This window comes from Dipteris shenzhenensis, chromosome 18, assembly GCF_047967505.1.
Source record: "Dipteris shenzhenensis isolate YYH24624 ecotype China chromosome 18, Dip_SZ_1.0, whole genome shotgun sequence".
Lineage (NCBI taxonomy): Eukaryota > Viridiplantae > Streptophyta > Polypodiopsida > Gleicheniales > Dipteridaceae > Dipteris > Dipteris shenzhenensis.
The window spans coordinates 31,049,335-31,071,144 of NC_141613.1; the positions used below are offsets into that span (position 1 = coordinate 31,049,335).

Below are 21,810 nucleotides of genomic sequence, written 5' to 3' on the forward strand. Positions count from 1 at the left end.
CAGACAGACAGACAGACAGACAGACAGACAGACAGACAGACAGACAGACAGACAGACAGACAGACAGACAGACAGACAGACAGACAGACAGACAGACAGACAGACAGACAGACAGACAGACAGACAGACAGACAGACAGACAGACAGACAGACAGACAGATAGATAGATAGATAGATAGATAGATAGATAGATAGATAGATAGATAGATAGATATATATATATATATATATAGAGAGAGAGAGAGAGAGAGAGAGAGAGAGAGAGAGAGTCAAATCCAGTTGTTTGGCTAGCTTGATCACCCCTTTTTGACCTAGGAATATATTATATCACTATACATGGGCATATTTAGTAGATTTGGTTGTTATCCAAGTGTGTGGCTCCCATATTTATATGGCATCCTATATCACACCCACAATAACTTTCCCAACTAGATGTGTGGGTGGAAAAGATGATCTATATTAGTTTGGTCATGTACTACTACATCTCTACTCTTGTACTACTGCATGTCTACAATAGTAGACAAATGTGAGTGGAAAAGATGATTTAGATCAGCTTGGTCTTGTACTACTACATGCTACTATTGTAGATTTAGAATGTTGATAGTGACGTTTAATAGGTCTCAATAGTTAATAGTTTATTTCTTTTGTGAGCTCAATGGTTTACTAGCTAGTTGGTCTCTTACATGTTCCTTATGTGTGTACTTATTGCTTTTTTAAAGTATTTAATGACTTGTACCTTGGTTTGACAACTCGCCATAGTAGCAAAATCCTTTATAGTTCAGCTTGCCTTTGCTGCTTGAACTCCCTATTGTAGCAAAGACACACAATGAATATGCATACTCTCTCACTCTCTCTCTCTCTCTCTCTCTCTCTCTCTCTCTCTCTCTCTCTCTCTCTCTTCCTCCCTCCCTCCCTTGGTTTGACAACTCGCCATAGTAGCAAAATCCTTTATAGTTCAGCTTGCCTTTGCTTCTTAAACTTCCTATTGTAGCAAAAACCCACAATGAATATATGCATAATCTCTCTCTCTCTCTGTCTCTCTCTCTCTTTCTTTCTCTCTCTCTCTCTCTCTCTCTCTCTCTCTCTCTCTCTCTCTCTCTCTCTCTCTCTCCCCTCTCTCTTTCTCTCTCTCTCTCTCTCCCTCCCTCCCTCCCTCCCTCCCTCCCTCCCTCTCTCTCTCTCTCTCTCTCCCTCTCTCCCTCCCTCCCTCCCTCCCTCCCTCTCTCTCTCTCTCTCTCTCTCTCTCTCTCTCTCTCTCCCCACCCCCCCCCCTCTCTCTCTCTCTCTCTCTCCATTTTTCCTTTTTTGGAAATTTTGTATTAATTTTTCCTTTTAAAACCAAAATTTGACCAATTATTCATGATCTAGTACTTTTTAATATATCAATCACAACATAGTTTCATGCCAATAAAAACTACATAGATCCAATTAACACACAACTTAAGCAACCATTTATATAACAAAATCCATGAAAATGAAGCAACATGTAAGCTATACCACATAGGAAAATATCTAAAATTAGCTATGTTATAAGATAGATGAAATTTAGCATCATTCTACTTCCATGTGTAAGAAATCCTTGTACCCTTGATAAGATCAAAATATACATCAGAGTAAATAGTATACTGTGATATGTTCTACCTCATGATACTCCATGGTGGACAAGACTTAGCGTGAACCATAGGAGGCCACCCCTAATGTGTAATAAAGGAAATAAAGGAGTATTGTTTTAATTTGAGTGCTTTACGTAAGGCCTCTACATGAGGCCATGTCAATAGGAATATGGGTCATTGTATACACTTGAATTCGCAAATTTTCAATGACTTTATCTTACATAGCCCACTTCTCAAACTAGACATTGGCACTTAAAAATTACCCTCTTGATCTGCATCCATTGGTCTCTTATCCCCATCGTAACTCAAGGTTAGTGAGACATGGGATGTTTGCCCATCAACAACACTCCCAAGTGCATCGGCTGCTATCAAAATAATAAGAATAAAATATTGACTAGCATTTTGAAGTCTTATGTTCAACACACATAGCTGAATGGAGAATCCTAATAGAAATATGTTTTAGAAAATCTATTCAAGAAAGCAATAACTTTTAAGAGCTGTCTGATAGACTTCAAACTATCACGCATAGTACCTCTTCTATCCTATCACTTGTGTATGATTAAAAGGAGATCATTTCTTACCTTTTTGAATATTTGTTGAGGCCACCGTGGAGTGAGTGTGCCAATTGCGCTTACGTTGATTGATGAACCAATTATTGATTTGTTTCAACTCCAAACCTGTTTCTTGTACTAATCGAGCCTTTTCATCTTCCTGCAAATGAGAGAATTGTGCTAATCCCTTAGTGTAATCATACATATAAAAAACTAGGGTAAGATAGGATGCTAAGTTATTTATAATTCCCACATAATTTATTTAAGGTAGGTAAAACATTACACAAAACATGACACATGATCCCATTACAAAATACCTATAGGTCTTCTTGGATGGGATCCTATTTTAATTCATTTATAAATTATAGGTAGAGATGCATAAGATATTATTTTTAACAATTCGGAACATAAATTGACCAAATCCTTGATCTTTCTCTTTGAGAAGGTAGATATCAAAAGTGCTATTGTGAGGAATGCTACATGGAACATTTGTAATCATCCTCTTTCTATCCAAATATGGGATCCTTCCTTTAATTCAGACATGATCCCCTCAAAAGACTTGATATGGGTAGAATTCCCCAACCTACCCCTTTCCTTAATTCCTCAAATTGAGGCATTATGTTCACCTCTAGTATAGTTCTTAGGTTTAGAAGTTTGAAAGTTTGTTAATACACAAGGGAATCCTCATGCCTATGTGTTTATGGACCTCATATTTGACCCACATAGTGTCATCAGAATAGAGAGTGGGTAACATAATGAACTTGTTCAAAAAGTGTCCTCTAAGAAAATGCCTAATTTATGCTTTATGTATGGCTTGGGAGACCACTTCATATGGGATTTCCCATCTTAGGATATGCATGGAAAGGTAGCACAAAGGAAAGAGGAGATGCCTCAAGAAAAATTAGAGGCTACTAAGGAAAGTTTGCCAGAACCCCCTAAGCCAAAGCCACCAAGGGAAACAAAAAGCAGGATGTAAGAGAGATGAAAGGTAAGGGAGTGGAAAATCATAATACCTCTAAAGTGCTCAAGGATGAAGAGGTGGGCTGTGGAATCAGATAGGACTATTTGAGGGTCAATTCCATGAGGTTGATTAATAAAATGTCAAGAATGAAGGTCCACCCTTCACAGTGGTTAGAGGGAAAAGAGGAAGTATAGTTTAGAAGATCTCTCAATGGGATGAAAGCACACACAAGGAAAGGGTCAAGTTGAAGGAAGTCACTAATCTAGAAACTTGACAGGAAAAATGACTTTCAAAGGGCTTGTTGTTTCCCAGCTAGCCTAATCCAATTTAAAAAAAAGTGGAATTAAATAATTGTTAGACATGTTAGATACCACACAAGAAAAAATCTTTTTATTGAGCATCAATGTTCAAGGATTGACAAATGACCTCAAACTGACAATCTTGAAGAGGTGGTTGAAAGGAGGTTGAAAGGCCTGGATGCTAGGCTTGATTTCTTAACCTACATTTGTTGAAAGTAAGGGGTGATAATCTCGAGTGGCAATTGCAATAGGTAGATAATAGGAAGTAATGGTTCATATCATTGACCATGCTATAGGAAAAGGTGTTGTAGCATTAGGGATGGCATGCCATCTAGAAAACTACATCCATAGAGCCATCCTTATTTTAGGAGTGAAAAGGATTGCCATTGAATTTCTACATAGCAAATTGTCTTGTGAGTTTTTTTCATCTATGCAACCAATCTAGTTAGAGATAGAATGCTTCTTTGGGATTCTTGTCCCTTTAGGGACACTACCATTATCATGGGTGATTTCAACATGGTGGAGAGTAAAATTGATGCGTGGCAACATTTTAAAGAGGATATAGATTTAGTAGATATGCTAGAGGGTACTTCCTTTTCTTGGACTATAATCAAATTGGGAATGCCATAAAAGAGCTAGGATTGATAGATTCTACATGTCTAAGACACTTAGTAATGAATCACTAGAATACAATTGCCTTATATTGAGATATCTTTTCCTTTTTTGATCATAATCGTATCTTGATGAGATTAGGTAGAGGAGTAGGGAAGAAGGTCAAGTATTGGTTAAAGGCCAATCCTTTTTTGATCATAATCGTATCTTGATGAGATTAGATAGAGGATTAGGGAAGAAGGTCAAGTATTGGTTTAAGTCCAACCCTTTTTTTTTCTAGTTGCCTTGTGTACAAAACAAGATCAAGAACAACTTGAAGGATTCTTTTGGGGGACATCTAGCTACACCGACAAATGGTTGAGAGACATTGATAGAACTAGAATCTTTTTAAGGGTACTAAGAAAGAGAGAAGAAATAGCAAGAGTAAAGAGGATGTAGCAAGAGAAAAGGAATAGCAAGAGTAAAGAGGATGTAGAATTTGGAGAGCCATATTCATGCCTTGGCCTTTGATTTCTTAGAATAGGGCCAAATATAGCTTAAAGGCTTTAGGGAAGAGCTAAGGAAAGAGGAATAGAAAGCTTCACAACAACTCTAGATATACACTAGAAAATAATGGGTGGTAAAGGTGATATGGCTAATGAGGAAATGTTTACAATCATACAAAAGAAACATGCACAAGTGAGCCTTACTCATCAATTAGTAGTGGATGGCAAGATAAAAATAGTAATGTAGAGAGCTCATTCTAGAGTGGTTCCCAACTTTAATTTCTCTTTACTTAGATAGAGAGGAGCTCAAAGTTGTTTAAAATAGTACAAAAAAGGGCAAGACTCAGTGAGGGTAGCCTACCAATTGAGTTTTATAAAAGTTTTTGGAACCCTATTGGTCCATAGCTTCTACTCCTATGGAAGAATCGACTAAAAGATGGTAAATGGCTACTAGAATTAACACAAGGATGGTAAATTTGATCCCCAAAGGAAGGAATATAGACTAGATTAGGAACAAGTGGCCTCTCAAAATGTTGAACACTGGTTACAAAATCTTTACCAAGGCTCTAACTTTGAGATTCGATAAAAAGTAGTTGTGGATAAGGGAGGAAGAAAAGGGCTTTATTAGAGGAAGAAATGCTCTCAAGGCTACCTTTATCTCTAGGAAGGGATTGAATTTGCAAAGGAATAGGAACAAGATATTTGTATTTTGAAAGTAGATTTTCATAAGGCATACGAAGAATGGAATGGGTTTTCATTCTAAGCTCCTTGAAGGATTTGGGTTTTGGTAATAAGTTTTTTAGATTTGTTAAGGTGCTACCTCGGTGCTACTAAACTAAGAAGTTGCTAAGGTAGAAGGCAATGGTCTGTGACCTATCCTCCCTTTCTATTTAGAGGATCCATCAAGCTAGGACGCCCTCTTTTGTCCTGCCCTTATTTTGTGCCATATATATTGATGTATTGGGATGGTTAATTCAAGAAAGGTGCATAGTTGCCTAAGAGCATCTAGTTAGAGCAGGAGAAACAAATTGTTAGTTAGCAAGTTGCTGATGCTACAAATTTGACTCCTTAGAATGATGACCTTTCAATGTCGAGTTCATAGACACCTTTTTTCTAGCATCAAACTCTAGCATTATTCAAAGTAAGATGAGTATTTATGGGAGAAATCAACCCCCTCCAAACTTGGGAATAGAAAAGTCCTATAAGCTAATCAAGGAGGGAGAAGTATGTAACTTGTTGGGCATACCTATGGGGTTCAAATGGTCTTCTAGGGATAGATTGGATTGGATGATTCAAAAGATAAAGGAAAGATTGCTAGGTGGAAAGGTTTCTAGTCATCCCTACCAAAGAAGGAAATTTTTTCTCAATCGTTTCTTATATCCCTATTATCTATTTTATATCTTGCTAGTTCTCCTCAAAGAAAGGGTTTCATCAAATAAACTCTTTATTCCATACTTCTCTATGGGGAGGTGAAGCAGGCCAAAATAAGGTTGCTATAGGACAATGGAAATTCTCTACAATGCCAAAGAATCAAGAGGAATAGGGGCAATGAATTTAGAGAGATCCTCCATTGCTTGATGGGTCAGTAGATTTTAAGGGCATTCTAAAAGACTGATGCCAATTAATCTACCTTGGTAAGAAGGAATCATTTGGAGTAAAACCTCTCAGGTGCAAACATAAAAATTTGTTCCCATAGGTTTCAACTAGAGCTAGTCACTACTAAGGGAACAAAACTTTGGAAAGTTATGTGGAAGGCCTAGGAATATTATAGACTCCATTGGAAGGGGTTCATTAGGAAAATAGGGACCTTCTCTAGGAGGGATTTCATTAGGTTCTCAGTTATGTAGGGTAATGCACCATTGAAAGTGCCACATTGAAAGGGGTAGTATGGTTCAATAAAAAAGGTCTATGGATTAGGTAGCCTAAAACTTGGATTGAGGAGCCAAGAGTTGTAGAGAATGTATATCACCTAATTTGAGCTTATGCTTATTCAAGAGAGAAGGGGACCATGGGACATAGAAACTTTATTTTGGATGGGCGATAGATAGTAGCCAAATCTCAGGGAGACCAAATGGACAAGACATTCTAGATAGAAAAGACAACAAAACCTTTTCAAATAGACAAGACAAAGAAACCTTTTCACATGGTCAAGATCTTGTAAAGATTATCAAGGAGTTCAAATGGACAAGACAAAGAGACATTTTTCCACTCCCAAGTTTTTTGGAACATGAATAGGAAGTCATGGAGCGCCTAAATAAGAAATGGCACAAAAGGGATCCCAATCACATTAAGATGGATAGAGTTTATAGGATATGAATTATGAGAATTCCTAGAAAAATATTGTTGCCTTTTATGGTTGATACTGCATAAGGAAGTGTGGACAACCAACAAGTTTAGAACTATCAAACAGGTGCATGGAGCCTAGATGGAGGTGTAAAAGATGCCTCAAGGAGGTGGCTTTGGCTAAACAACAAGTTGATCTTGGTGTTCTTACTTGGAACTTTTTGGTTGACATCATTGGTGGATGTCTGTTACCTAGTTCATGGCGATTCCCAAGAAATCTCTTCTTGTCAAAAAATGCAAAATGTTCCTATGGTTGCATAGCATGCTACTTCATAGACTTCTTCTTAGGTTGCTTTAAGACTTTATTCATGCAATAGTGCCTTGTCCTCAATTTGCTCCATGTTTTAGCCTCTGGGATGCTGTAATACCTTGTTCCTAGTTTGCTCTAGTACATGGCCATGAAGTTGATCTAGCACCTTGTTCTCCTTGCTCCCAAGTTGCTTTAGTACCATGCCTTAGGTGGCTTCAATACCTCTTCATTAGATTTGAGAGTGCTCTCAACGGAAGCAAGAACGGAAGAGGGAGAGAGAGAAATAGAGAGCCACACAAGTTTTGGTGGGTGCAGAACCCCCTAATCTTCTTTTTTCATTCATTTATATATGTGTTTGAGTATTGTACATAACCCGGGTAAAGGCACAGTGACCTTTAACCCCCACAACCTCCCACTTAAAGGACAATGTGCCCCTTTAAGGGAGAACAACCAGTGAGCATACTATCCACTGCCCATCAATACACGACAATACTCAAACCGCTGACTAGGTAGACTCTTCGTCAGCATATCTGTAGGGTTATCATCTATACGAACCTTGACAAGCTCTATGCGCTTGTCTTCAAGTACCTCCCTAATGAAATGGTACCTGACCTCAATGTGTTTGGTCTTTTCATGAAAGACTGGATTCCGTGCTAGCTGAATATAGCACTCATGGAATCACTATGCAATGTCGGTACACCTGTATGAATCCCCAAATTATTGGATATTGGCTTCTCTAAGAAGTGAAATTTCAAATTTTTATTTGTTAGCAATGGCACTCCTAGAGACAGTGCTTAAGGATTGAGTTGGGGCCAAGTTTTGTGATTATTTTATTTTTATTTAACTTTATTGAAATTCCCAAACTCTATTTTTGGGTGAGTGAACTCCGCTTTTGGTTTTCCATTGCCATAGCTAGACCCTGTTGCCTACTGCCTGTCTTTCTATTTGCAAGTGTAACAAAGGTGATCCTTACTTAGTCATTTTAGCCTAGGAGGTTCTTTTAAAATTTCTTGTAATTGAGTAGCATTTAAGTGGGAAGCCATATGTTGCCACGTGGCATCTTAGGGAGGCTGTCCCATAAGTAATGTTGCTATTGTTACTAGACCCAAACCTATAAATGGGGGCACATACATCCACTTCTAGATTCTTCACAACTCCTAAGGTCTTAACCCTAGTGTTATCAGCCAATTTGATGCGATAAGGAGAGGTAGTACTAGAGTATTTTAAATCAGCATCTATCATGGTCTTCTCACTCATGACATTAATCGATGCACCTCCATCAATGTACACATTAGAAATCACTTGACCATCAATGATCACATCAACCACAGGTACATCATCATCAACATCTATATCTACTTTTTGAACAACAGGAATGGCACTTTTCTTCTTTTTCTTCTTTGACACTCTTGTGCTTGCTAGTTTTCCCCATTCCTTCCATAGTTTAGGAGACAAAGCAAGTAATTGACCAAAGGTGATATGAGCTTCCTTTTCTTTAAGGTCGGACAACAAGTCATAGCTTCCAATTTCTTATCCTAAAGGAAAGTCTGACTGGCTAATTCTCCTTCTAGATGCCTTATTTTTCTTACTATGGTATTTCTCTTCCTGATGTTCCTCATCTACTTCTTCCTTGCTTTCTTCTTCTTCTTTTGCTTTACCACGCCCCCGTTTAGCCATCATTACCTCTCTTTCCTCATCCCCTGAAGAGGCTTCTAACAAGGATACTTGTTTTTCTTCTTTCTTTCTCAATCTAGGACACTCGGGGCGATAGTAACCTTTTTCATTACATTCATAGCAAGTGACCCCACTCCTATCTTGAGGCCTATCTTCACTCTTTGGTGCTCTAGGTTGTCGTGCATTAACCAAATGCAATTTCAAATCAGCAAACTCTGCCATCAATTGGGAGATATTATGATCCAACTCAGAGGACTTTGGTACCTGAGGAGTGCCCATTACCTCCACCTTAGAAGTTGAAGTTGTTGAAGATACAAAAGAGGATTCGATCTTTAGAGAAGCTTCTTTCTTGGTTGCAATGCGAAGTGCCTCCACATATGTTGTTGGATCTTTACTCATTAATTTTGAGCAAAGACGAGGCTCCAAAGCCATAACAAATTTGCTCATCTTTAAGTGCTCCATCCCTGAGAGACTTTGAGGGACCGATGATGCAAATGCCACAGATCGCAAAGCTGCCCTTTCATACTTTGTCCATAAAGTTTCATATCAGATTGCCAACGCAGAGACCAACTCACCCTCTCCTTGATAGAATCGGTCCAACTGCAACATCAAAGGATTTGGCGACTCCACTACCCCAAATCTCTACTTCATTGCTGCCACCACTTGGTCCCTGTCCTCCTTGGTAGAGTCCGGCAAGGTCTCATGCCAACTCAAGGCTACACCTTTAAGAAAATCAGGCAAAATCTCTGCCCGATCCTTCATGGACCATCCAGAAAGCCGGTATCCTCGAACAAAATCTCGAAGATAAGACTCCGGGTCTTCCCCTTGGGTCCCTCGAAACACTGGAATCTTCACCATGATGAAACACAAAAAGGAAACACCAAGATCCAAATAATATCCCAAACAAGATCCGAACAAGATCCCATAGAGCCTTAGTATACCAAGACTAACTTATTATGCATAACCACTTGTTGAAAATCCTCCACAATGTGATCCTCAACAAAATCTTCAAAAATAAGTGAGCAACCAACACCATGAAAACATTGTGTATACATGCATTCTAGAATCACCCTTCTCACAATAGGAAGTGCACATAAAAGCTTCAAGATATTGTACTCTTCATCATTTGCATAGCAAAAGAAGTTGAAAGCATTAAGAATCACCACTCCACTGTTATAGTCGAAAACTACCCAAAGACTCAACTCTTCTTCACACCAAGCTGCCAGTGCATGGAACAATCCCCAATCTATCATTGTGCCTGCTGCCGGTGTTGTCGATTCACCAACATATTGAACAGTGCAAACATAAAGGATATGATCATGGTGACTGTGCGAATAGCTTGAGCATCACCTTCACAATCTTCAAGTTCTCTTAAACAAGTTGCAATCTCTTCTAACGGAGTTCTTCTAGGCATCTTCTTTATCTCATCAAAACACATGCCTCTTTTAGGCATAACATGCAATCAAGTACACTCGAGATCATTTAGTAACGTGGGATGAATCCAATACCAAATGTACCCGGTGTCTCCACCAAAAGATGTGACATGAAGTTCGAGGTAATAAACTTCACGCACCTCTTCACTTCCTGCTGCTTTCGAACTGACTGACAAAGATATTTATCATTGAGAATGGGACATTAGAAAGAAGCTTTTATGCCAAGATACCACACCATACTTTCCTTCCTTAGATGAGAATGAAGATGGTAACATCCCAAGTGATGTTGTCATCAAGCATAGGGAGAAGAAAAGGATCATCAGAGGCTATAATCTTAGCGAGCCGGTTGAGAATGCTCTCAATGGAAGCAAGAATGGAAGAGGGAGAGAGAGAAACAAAGAGCCACACAAGTTTTGGTGGGTGCAGAACCACCCTAATCTTCTTTTTTATTCATTTATATATGTGTTTGAGTATTGTACATAACCGGGGTAAAGGCACAGTGACCTTTAACCCCCCACAACCTCCCACTTAAAGGACAATGTGCCTTTAAGGGAGAACAACCAGTGAGCATACCATCCAATGCCCATCAATACATGACAATACTCAAACCGCTGACTAGGTAGACTCTTCGTCAACATATCTGCAGGGTTATCATCTATATGAACCTTGACAAGCTCTATGCGCTTGTCCTCAAGTACCTCCCTAATGAAATGGTACCTGACCTCAATGTGTTTGGTCTTTGCATGAAAGACCGGATTCCGTGCTAGCTGAATAGCACTCATGGAATCACTATGCAATGTCGGTACACCTGTATGAATCCCCAAATCTCCCACTAGCCGATCAAGCCATCTAGCCTCCTTGCAACCCTCTGTGGCTGCAACATACTCAGCCTCTGTGGTAGACAAAGCAACGCACTTCTGTGCGTGAGACATCCACAAGATTGCACCACCTGCAAAGGTGAACACATAACCAGAAGTGGATCTCCTACTATCCACATGCCCTCCACATGCCCTGCATAGTCTGAATCTGTGTACCCAAGTACATGCATGTCTCCTTTACCAAAGCATATGCACATCTCCTTGGTACCCTTCATGTACCTCATGATGCACTAACTGCCTCCCAATGCCTCTTTCCTGGATTAGCCATATACCGGCTAACAACTCCCACTGCAAATGCAATATCTGGTCTAGTAGCTATCATAGCATACATAAGACTCCCAACTGCTGATGCATAAGGAACCTTGGCCATCATGGCCCTCTCCTCATCTGATTTGGAACTATCTGTATGACTCAGTTTCACATATGGAGGCAATGGAGTACTCACTGCCTTCCCCCCCTCCATATTGAAATGCTGCAATACTTTGGTAACATACTCTTTTTGTGAAAGACAAAGGAGTTTCCTACTCCGATCACGCATGATGCGCATACAAAGAATATGACCTGCAAGTCCCAAATCCTTCATATCAAAGGCCTCATGCAACTTGGCCTTTAATGCATCTAGCTCATAAGTATTCTTGCTAGCCAATAGCATATCATCCACATATAGTGCTAAGATTATTAGGCTATTATCCTTAGCCCTTTTAGTGTAGAGGCAGTGATCAATTTCACTCCTTCTAAAACCCTGGGACCGAATGAAAGCATCAAACTTCTGATACCATTCTCTAGGCGCTTGCTATGACCATAGAGACTCTTCTTCAGCTTGCAAACTAAATGCTCTTTGCCCTTTTCTTCAAAGCCTTCCGGCTGCACCATGTAAATTTCCTCATGCAAATCCCCATGCAAGAAAGCTGTCTTGACATCCATCTGCATAAGCTCCATATCCTCTATTGTGACTAGTCCAAGCATGCATCTAAGTGTGGTCATCTTCAAAACCTGAGAGAATATCTCATCAAAGTCCACACCCTTCTCTTGCTTGAACCCTTTAGCGACCAAACGCGCCTTGTACCTAGGCACATCATCACCTGTGACCTTCATTTTGTAGACCCATTTACATGGCAATGCTTTCTTTCCATGTGGCAAAGAAACCAAGTCCCAAGTCTTATTCTTCATAAGTTAACTCATCTCTGATTGCATAGCATACTCCCACTTGCGTTGATCCTCACGCATCATAGCCTCTCTATAGCAAGAAGGCTCTCCGCAATCAGTAAGCATCACATAGTCTACCCCTGGAATAAACTTATCAAGCGGTCTAGACACTCTAGAAGATCTTCTCAAGGGCATTTCAGCTTGCTATCCCACCTGCATATTAGCCACATTTGGTTCATCATTTCCACCAATAGATGATCCATCATCTACCCTTGATTGTATACCTATGGGGGTACTTGGTGGTACCATTTCTTGCACATTTGGTGCATGGACAACTTGCTGTCTATCAACATATGCAGGTGGATTCACATCTTGGAAAGTGATTCTCCTCGTTTCCACATCCCTCATGGGTGCCTTATGCATCTTTTTCTCATTGAAGACTACATCATGGCTGCGTATGATCTTCTTTGCTTCTGGATCCCAGAGACGAGAGCCCATCTCTCCACTTTCACCATAACCCAGAAAGATGCATTTCCTAGACTTAGGATCTAGCTTCTTTCGAAGCTCTTTTGGCACATGTGCATATGCCTCACACCCAAATATATGCAAATGAGAGTAAGAGGGCTTCTTGCCACTCCATGCCTCTTCAGGAATACCACCATCCAAACTCTTACTAGGTGATCTATTGATCACATGTACTGTAGACTTCATTGCCTCAACCCAAAAACCACCAGAAAGACTTGCATTGGAAAGCATGAATTGCAACCTTTCTTGAATGGTGTGGTTCATCTTTTCTACAACTAGATTTTGCTCTGGAGTACGAGGGGATGTGAGCTCCCTCTTAATCCCACATGTATCACAGAAATGCTGAAAGTCATGAGAGAGATACTCTACACCATTGTCAGTCCGTAGGCATTTAAGCATTCTACCTGAACTGATTCGTTTTGGTGGTCGATCCACAAGGTCCCAAGTGTTGTTCTTCATTATGGAGCCATACTCCGACTGCATAGCCTCCATCCACCTATCATCACCGTGTGCCTCTTCAAGACACTTGGGTTCTTTAGCACGGATCACCTCTGTCATCAATGCATAGTTGACCAAGTGTTCCTGTGCCCTTCTTTGCTCCTCTAATCTCTTGGACCGGTGGTGTTCGGATGGTTCTGACAAAGTGCGGATCGTACTAGCCTAGTGCACACAAGATCAGCAGAAGAACTAAGGAGGCTCAAAGCACACTAAATAAGACATGAGAGGGAGATAGCAAATCTATATCTCTTATAATGTGTGTTCTCAACAATACATGATAGGCCTCTTATATAGAGAGTGCCCTTTGAATAGTCAACACTTGTGTGATCCTCTCATCCACATCTCTCCTTGTGGATATCCTCAATCCACATCTCCACATCATGTAGTCCACATCCTAGGGTGGCTACTTTAATTCTTTCCTATACCATACCTTAGCCCTTTAATCTATGTGCTCATGGCACCATATCTCAACACCTCCCCTTGGTGCCATAATCCTTTGGCTACTGCAAGGTGGTCAGATGTGAGTTACATTCCATCACCTCCCCTTAGTGCATACATTGCTACTTAAGGTGGTCAAGTGTGGCTTTTACATGTCAATACCTCCCCTGGGTGCTTTCATAGCTACTCTCAGGTGGTCAGGTTTGATTTACAAAACATAGGCAAGGTTGGCAAGGTTTTTGTTTCTCAATACATGTTGTTCCTATCATTCTGCTCATGGCTTGATAATGATCCTGTTGGCTTCTTTGCTTGATGCATGATGCTTTGTTCTACCATGTGCCTTAATGCTTTATGTGTGGATGCCATGCTTCCTGCTATGGTCATCTCATGCACTTGTGCTTTTGGCTTGCTTTTTACATCGATGTTTGCATTCATGCTTTGCTTTTCCAATTGTTGCAAAGGTCTTACCAATTGATTTCTTTCAATATTGGCAGTGTCTAATTGCATACAATGATTCTGATCTGACAGGCGCGTAGAGCTCGGAAAGACGATCACTTTTCCTTTTTGGAGCGTGTGCAAATTCTTCCTGGATTGGAAGTTATGGCTTGTTGAAGGTTTTGTGAAGAAGAGGGCCTTTGATGATGTGGCACAGGGATTCACATGCTACACTCACACTGTGCTTAGAAAGAAGCTGTGTGCTTAGGTGGAACTTTTAACTAACCACATAACTTAACCATAGCTATGTTTGACCTTACTAGAGTTAAGTCTTATCTGCCACCTGGCACTCTGCTAACCAAAGACCACTAAACCAAGGAGGAGTTAGCTAAACTGAACCATGGATCCTATCTGCCACGTGGCTTTTCCATTGACCACTGACCAAATCCAGCATGATTTATCTAACCAACCTTATCTACCATGTGTCAAGTGAACCTTTGAAAGAACCTTTGTTTGCAGCAGGGATGCAACGACGAATGCGTGGACAGAGGCGATGGCGCGACGACCTTTGGAGCCGAGCGTGTTGGAGATTTGAAGGACTCACAATCCCATTCGACAAGCTACATTCAAGGCGGGCTGGCGATGGCAGGAGCTGTGGAAGCGCCTCTGCCGCTGAGTGGTTCGCATGCGTAGGAGAAGTTGAGTCTGCTGGCTGCAGTCTAGGTAGCCTATGCAGAGTAGTCATTGGAGCCTTGTAGAAGGCTTTGTTGGAGATGCCGATTGGAAGGCTGGTTGCAGAGAGCCTGCGCTGGAGTGCATGGAAGCTTGGAGCGACGAAGAGCGGTTGGAGGCGCAGAATGGAGGGCGTCGTGAATAGCGACTGCTTTCCCATGGAGCTATCGACATTGCAAGGGTAGAAGCTGCTGGGCAAAGCTCGGTCGTAGAGAGAATAGGCGTCGCTGGAGATGGAGGTAGCTGGTACGCTCTGAGGCTTCTAGTTGGCGATGTCTGTGTGCGCGTAGGGAGCTCGGAGCTGTTGGTCAATCCTTTGCTATAGAGAGGCTGTGAACATCGTTGTTGGATGTGCCTTGCTTCTTTGTAGTTGCCATAGGGAGCCCATGAGAGTAGTTGGAGAAGCCGAGAGCTTTGGATGTGATGGAGTTGGTTGTAGGGCTTGCTACCTTGATGCTGTTGCTTGCAGAGCTTTAGGCAAGGCGAGTGATCTCAGGGTCTCTCCCTTACAAATAAATCTCAGTATAGCTATATCTTTCTCTCTCGCATCTCTGAATACTCAAGCAATCTCAATGAGGATCTCTCTCTTTTCCTCTCAACGAACCCTACAAAGATCTCTTTCTCTCAACTGAAATCTCTCAAGAAGAAATTGCACTCTCTTGGAATGGAAGTGAAGTTCACTCTAGAGGAAACTCAAATCTCTAAATGGAGTTTCAATATTTAGCCAAGAGAAACCATGAGTACCTAAGGTGTGCCTACAACTCAAGGAGAGCTAGACCTAAGCTCTGATACCATGACAAAGTGCGGATCGTACTAGCCTAGTGCACACAAGATCAGCAGAAGAACTAAGGAGGCTCAAAGCACACTAAATAAGACATGAGAGGGAGATAGCAAATCTATATCTCTTATAATGTGTGTTCTCAACAATACATGATAGGCCTCTTATATAGAGAGTGCCCTTTGAATAGTCAACACTTGTGTGATCCTCTCATCCACATCTCTCCTTGTGGATATCCTCAATCCACATCTCCACATCATGTAGTCCACATCCTAGGGTGGCTACTTTAATTCTTTCCTATACCATACCTTAGCCCTTTAATCTATGTGCTCATGGCACCATATCTCAACAGGTTCCTCCTCAATGGCTAGAGGTTCTCTACCATCCAAAAGCTACTTTACCCACTTCGAGAATGGCCGTTGCTATTGTGGTTCTGCAGGCTCTTCTTCCTCTTCTTTGTCTTGAATCCTCCCAAGCATCGTTGGGGGAGTTTGGTCTGCTGTTGGTGGCGGTACTGGATGGATATCCTAGTCCTAGTTGTCTGGGAAGGAAGCATCCTCCTCCAATTGATACGGATGTTCTGAGAAGACCACATCACGACTTACTATTACCTTCTTGGTAACAGGGCTATAGAGATGGTAACCCTTTGCCTCTTCACTGTAGCCCAAGAAAATACATTTTCGGCACTTCGGATCCCATTTGGTCTAGTTAGCATCAGGGTCATGCACAAAACAGTCACATCCAAAAAATTTGAAATGTGCAGCTAAAGGTTTCTTACCAGAAAAGGCTTGCAGTGGAGTCATCCCATTCACAGCCTTCGTGTAGCTACGATTCAGAATGTAAACTGCGTGTTACATGCTTTAGCCCAGAAAGTCTTTGGCAAATCTTTCCCTTTCATCATACTCCTACCCATTTTGCAGATGACGTGCATCTTGCGTTCTGCTACTCCATTTTGTTGTGATGTATGTGGAGGGGTTTCTGCCTCTTGATCCCATGACTTTGCAGTAACTCTCAAATTCAGTTGATGTGAACTCTCCACCTCCGTCTGATCTCAACTTCTTCACCTTCCTCCCCGATTCTTTCTCGACGATTACATGCCATTCCTTGAACTTACTAAAAGCCTCGTCTTTAGTCTTCAGGAAGTACATCCATATCCTTCTACTGTAGTCGTTGATCAGTGTCATGAAGTAGTAGGAACCACCCAAAGCTTCCATCTCCATCTTTCCGCAGAGGTCCGTGTGAACGAGCTCTAGAGGAGCCTTTTCCCTGCTGGCCTCTTTAGGAAAGGGTTGCCGATGCTGCTTACCCATCATGCACGCTTCACATACATCGGACAGATCTGTAATTTCTAGTAGGTCTGCAAGCATTCCACTTTTATGCATCTCCTTTAAAGAACTAAGGTTTAGATGACCAAACCTCTCATGCCATAGCTTAGTGTTCTTCACATCTGCTCGAGCACTGAAAGCTGAGAGTTCGTAAATGTTGTTGCGTCGTATACCTTTACCAATGACCCTCCCTTGAAAATCCAAAATCTATGCGCCATTCTTGTCGAAGTGAACTTTGAGGTCCTGATCTGTGATCGCAGAAATGGACAACAAGTTCCTCTTGATATCTGGCACTTAAAGAACATCGGACAACTATTTTACAACTCCATCTGACTTGAGAGCAATCGTACCTTTTCCTTTTGCTGGACATTTTGCATCATTGTCGACTACTACCAGGATGTCATTCCCTACTGGCTATAGAGAGGTATACCAATCTTTCTGACTGGTCATGTGGCACAATGCACCACTGTCAATGATCCACGGTTCATCCGTAGGTACATGAATGCCTCCGTGCAAATCTCCTCAATTACTACGAAAAACTCTACTGGTATTGCCTGCGTGCTGTTGCTGGACTCTTTCTTTACTCCGTTCTTCTCATCTGAAATCTTCTTCCGGCACTCATTTTGCTTGTGTCCTGCCTTGTTGCAATAGAAGCACTTGATCTTCTTCTTTCTCCTTTTATCATCAGAAGAAGATGGGTTACCAGAATCCTTACCCTTACCTTTCTTTGATCTAGTGTAGAAAGCCGAATCTTCTCTAGTCCTTGTCTTTTGACGCATCTCCTCCTCCAGAAGCATTGCACTGAATTCCTCAAAGTTGAGGGGTGGATTTCTGTTGTGTGTATTCAACGCTATAACAAGACCATCGTACTTTGGTGGGAGAATCCGTATGCACCTCCGTGCTAGATTCTCGTTGGTGATGGTGATGCCAATCGCAGTCATCTGATCGCGCAGATTCTTCACCCTAGTGATGAACTTCTCTGCCATTTTAGACTCAGATAGTTTCTCGTTCACGAGTTGAGTCTCCAGATTCTGAATCCGCGTCTGATTCGTGGTCTCGTACTAATTTTTCAAGACCGTCCATGCCTCCTCCATTGTGGTGACATGTTGAATTAACGCCATGACGGAATCACTTACACTACAGACAATAGAACACAGCGCATCTGCATTTCTTCTTGTCCACGTGAGAATCTCATCTGCAGTTGGTACTATCTGTTGTCTTGCATTGGCTGGATTTGGTCTCGGGACCCAGCTTCATGTCCACCCCAGTAGCAGTATCCCAAAGCTCATATGCAATTAGAATGGTCTTCATCTTGAACTTCCAAAGTGGATAGTTAGATCTGTCCAACTTTTTGCTTTTGCTGAATAGTGGGATTTGCAGTCTTGCGGGTTGGGCCATCTCTCACAATCTACTCGCAAACAGAAACACACTACCAAATCTTCTTGCTAGAGTCCAGGCTCTGATAGCATGTGAGACTCATGTAAGAAAACAATACAATGTCTATGCTCAACAGATAACGGGATCTCGTACGCAAGAGAGAAAACAGATAGTATGCAGAGTCAAAAAGTTGATTACTGTAGAACTAATACAATAGATGGCACTGCCTCCCAACTGTGCGCTCCCGTGAAAGAAGCTTTGATGGCGAGCTAGAAACAGTAGAAGACGAAGGCTGGATGCTAAGGTATCAGGATTGCTGTAGCCAGTGATGAAATGGGCTTCACGGGCTTACTCTTATATAGCCAGTAGTGGTAGTCAGTTGGACCAAATTGGGTGACCGACCCAGTCCGCACCAAATGGTTGACTGGGGGTCGGACCACACGATAGAACCAGTGCACAAAATAGAGCAACTCACCTATAGTCGTTGTTCGGCCCAGAGCCATCCGGGATCATCTAAGGCTCCAGACGGGCCCTGCAACCCAAGAGTGGGCTGCCCTGGGAAATGCTCCATCTACCCTCAGTGCGGTTAGTCATGGGATGCCTTCCCGCACTTACATGTAGCCTAGTTGGTGGCGTGCCAACTCTATCTGAAGCCTGTCTAGCCATCAGGCCACACATGGCCCCCATCTGGTGTTCAAGCCAGGACCTACCAGATAACCGAGCTACTCAAATGCCTTCTCCTCATATAAGGAGCTTACAAGTAGAGTTAGCTGGTTCCCGCGTAGTTACACGAGAGTGGAGCATTGATATCTAACATAACCAACACGGTGGTTGTTGGGATATACTAAAAAAAAGCATGGGTTTTACCATTTGGGATTTATAAAAATAATTTAATAAAACTAGCACGGCGGTTGTTTGGGATATAAGTAGTCTCAATACAAATTCCATTTTGTAGGACAAGTGGACATATTGTTTCCTTGCAATGAGACTACACACATTTTCTTAGTACTATCTCAGTTGTCCTCGTCCACCACTCCAAGACACCCCAAGATGTGCTCATGCATGTCTAAATCCAATTTGAAGACACTCTTGCTCTTCTTTCGTTGTGGCACAAGTTGCATATGGAACTTAATAGCTCTTACTAGATAAGAGTATGCACATGTTTGTGGACTCTTATGTAGCAGTTTGTAATTGTGGCCTCTCTTGGATGTTTTTTTGTAACAAAAATCTCTGACTACTACATCTCACTTCTCATACGTTGTTCCCTAATCATTCCTTAAATGTTTCCTCAACCTTGTACTTAGGTTTTTTGGGATATAAGAAGTAGTCTCAATACGAATTCCATTTTCTAGGACAAGTGGACATTGTTTCCCTACAATGAGACTACATATATTTTCTTAGTACTATCTCAATCGTCCTCATCCACCACTCCAAGACACCCCAAGATGTGCTCATGCATGTCTAAATCCAATTTGAAGACACTCTTGCCCTTCTTTCATTGTGGCCCAGGTTGCATCCAGAACTTAATAGCTCTTACTAGATAAGAGTACAAACATGTTTGTGGACTCTTATCTAGCAGTTTGTAATTGCAGCCTCTCTTGGATGTTTTTTTGTGATAAAAAGCTCCAACTACTACATCCCACTTCTCATAGGTTGTTCCCGGATTATCCTTAACACCCCAAGATGTGCTCATGCATGTCTAAATCCAATTTGAAGACACTCTTGCCCTTCTTTCATTGTGGCACAGGTTGCATCTGGAACTTAATAGCTCTTACTAGATGAGAGTATACACATGTTTGTGGATGTTTATGTAGCAGTTCGTAATTGTGGCCTCTCTTGGATGTTTTTTTATACCAAAAAGCTCCAACTACTACATCCCACTTCTCATAGGTTGTTCCCCAGTTATCCTTAAATGTTTCCTCAACCTTGTACTTAGGTTTTGTGCTTTTTGCGACAACTGCAAAGTTATCCCCTTCTTCTAGATAGTCAGTGAGGTCATCAAAACTCTCCCCAAAGTGTGGCGAGTCATTTGTCTCTCCATTATTTGTGACTCCATATGAACATAGAGGAAAAACTTGAACTTGATCCCATATCTTTGCAGTTGCAATGTTCTCACAATCATCATGATCCCCTATGATGCACGCAGAGCAGAAACAAGAAAGTTTTCTCGTTTTAATCAATTGGTTGTTTGAAAAGCCCCATATGCTGTGCAAACCACAAACTCCTTTAATTTTCTCGCAATCATGTTCACTTTCACTTCATGGAACACTCTGTGTACTACATTATTCTTAAGGCTTTGTTTACTATATGTTGAATGCGCTCCTGTGGAGAGGTTGGCTGTAAGCCATGTTATAGCATCATGGGCATCATTGAGTTTTGCTTGAGGGCATGCTAATTGGTGTTTAAACAAAGCTTGCTTAATAACAACACCACATCCATCATGTTCACCCTTGCCACAGCTAGACCTAAAGAAATTCCACATCATGTCTAGACTGGTCAAGGAATTTTGAACCTTGATACGAAGTAGAATCCACGTGCTGATTTAAATTGAGAGGTAGCACCATCTGACCACACCCAATGTTGTTTTATGTTTTCTGCATGGGGATTTTCCTTCTTCAGCCATTCCCAATGTAGTAGAAAAGCATGTTGCACAAATACGGAGTCATGTTCCCTATCATTTGAAATGTAGAAACAGTAAGTGCGTTGCACTGACCTGGACTCCTATGAGTCATGAAGCAGATTGGCATCAGGCATGGAAGAATCAAGCAAATGACTATACGTGATATGCACAAGAATTGTTATCTGCTTGTTGTACCAGTGAGCACTTTGTATCTCATTTTGTTCTTGAAAAGAATAGTTTTTTGCAAAATCTAGGATAGATACAATAGTGTCACAGGGAAAATTGGCAAGGCATGTCCTGAACTGCTTATCCTACCAATTAACTGGCTGTGAAATTGTGAAGCACATATTTTGGATGGATTGAACCATGTGACTTACATGCTCCCTTGGCTAGGTGCTCTTATATGACAGTAGCCATCTCTTTTTATCGGATCCTTCAACATTGACATTTTCAAATCTCCTCCATTTAGAGCAATGTGGTTGTCTTCCCTCATTTAATTTGGAAAGAAATTGACTGTATTCTTCTTCAGCTTCAAATTGCAATGCTTGCATGTGTCGCGAATGCATTCAATCCTATGCCACTCATGGTCTCCCTTTGGACAAACCGCTATTTCCCACAATGACTTAGGCTACAAAACCTATCCTCCCTTGCAACACATGATGAGGATCCAGGTGGCATATAGACTGCACATTCATTGGGGAGGCATGGGCGTCGATCCCCATGGAGCAATGCTCCAACACGACCAGATCTCAAGTCATTATAGCTTTTCGGGCAAGGTCAAAGTCTGTGGGTTTTGCAACAACAAACATTCCTGTCTTTGAGTTTCCTGATGTGTTA

At 41.4% G+C, this 21,810-nt stretch overlaps 1 protein-coding gene across 2 annotated transcripts in view; it reads right to left on the bottom strand.

Annotated features, from left to right (window-relative positions):
- Window positions 1-1,631: 1,631 nt before the first annotated feature.
- The window catches only part of LOC147891104 (homeobox protein knotted-1-like 7), a 43,589-nt gene continuing 23,410 nt past the window's right edge, over window positions 1,632-21,810 (bottom strand). The window contains exons 6-7 of one of the 2 annotated variants that reach the window (XM_087389217.1): window positions 2,195-2,324; window positions 1,632-1,975 (exon numbers count right to left, since the gene is read on the bottom strand). In XM_087389217.1, coding sequence (XP_087245343.1) covers window positions 1,866-1,975; window positions 2,195-2,324 — 240 coding nt within the window. In that variant the 3' untranslated portion in view covers window positions 1,632-1,865. Of the gene's footprint in view, window positions 1,979-2,194; window positions 2,325-21,810 lie in introns of both variants that reach the window. The other variant, XM_087389216.1, reaches the window with a different exon arrangement.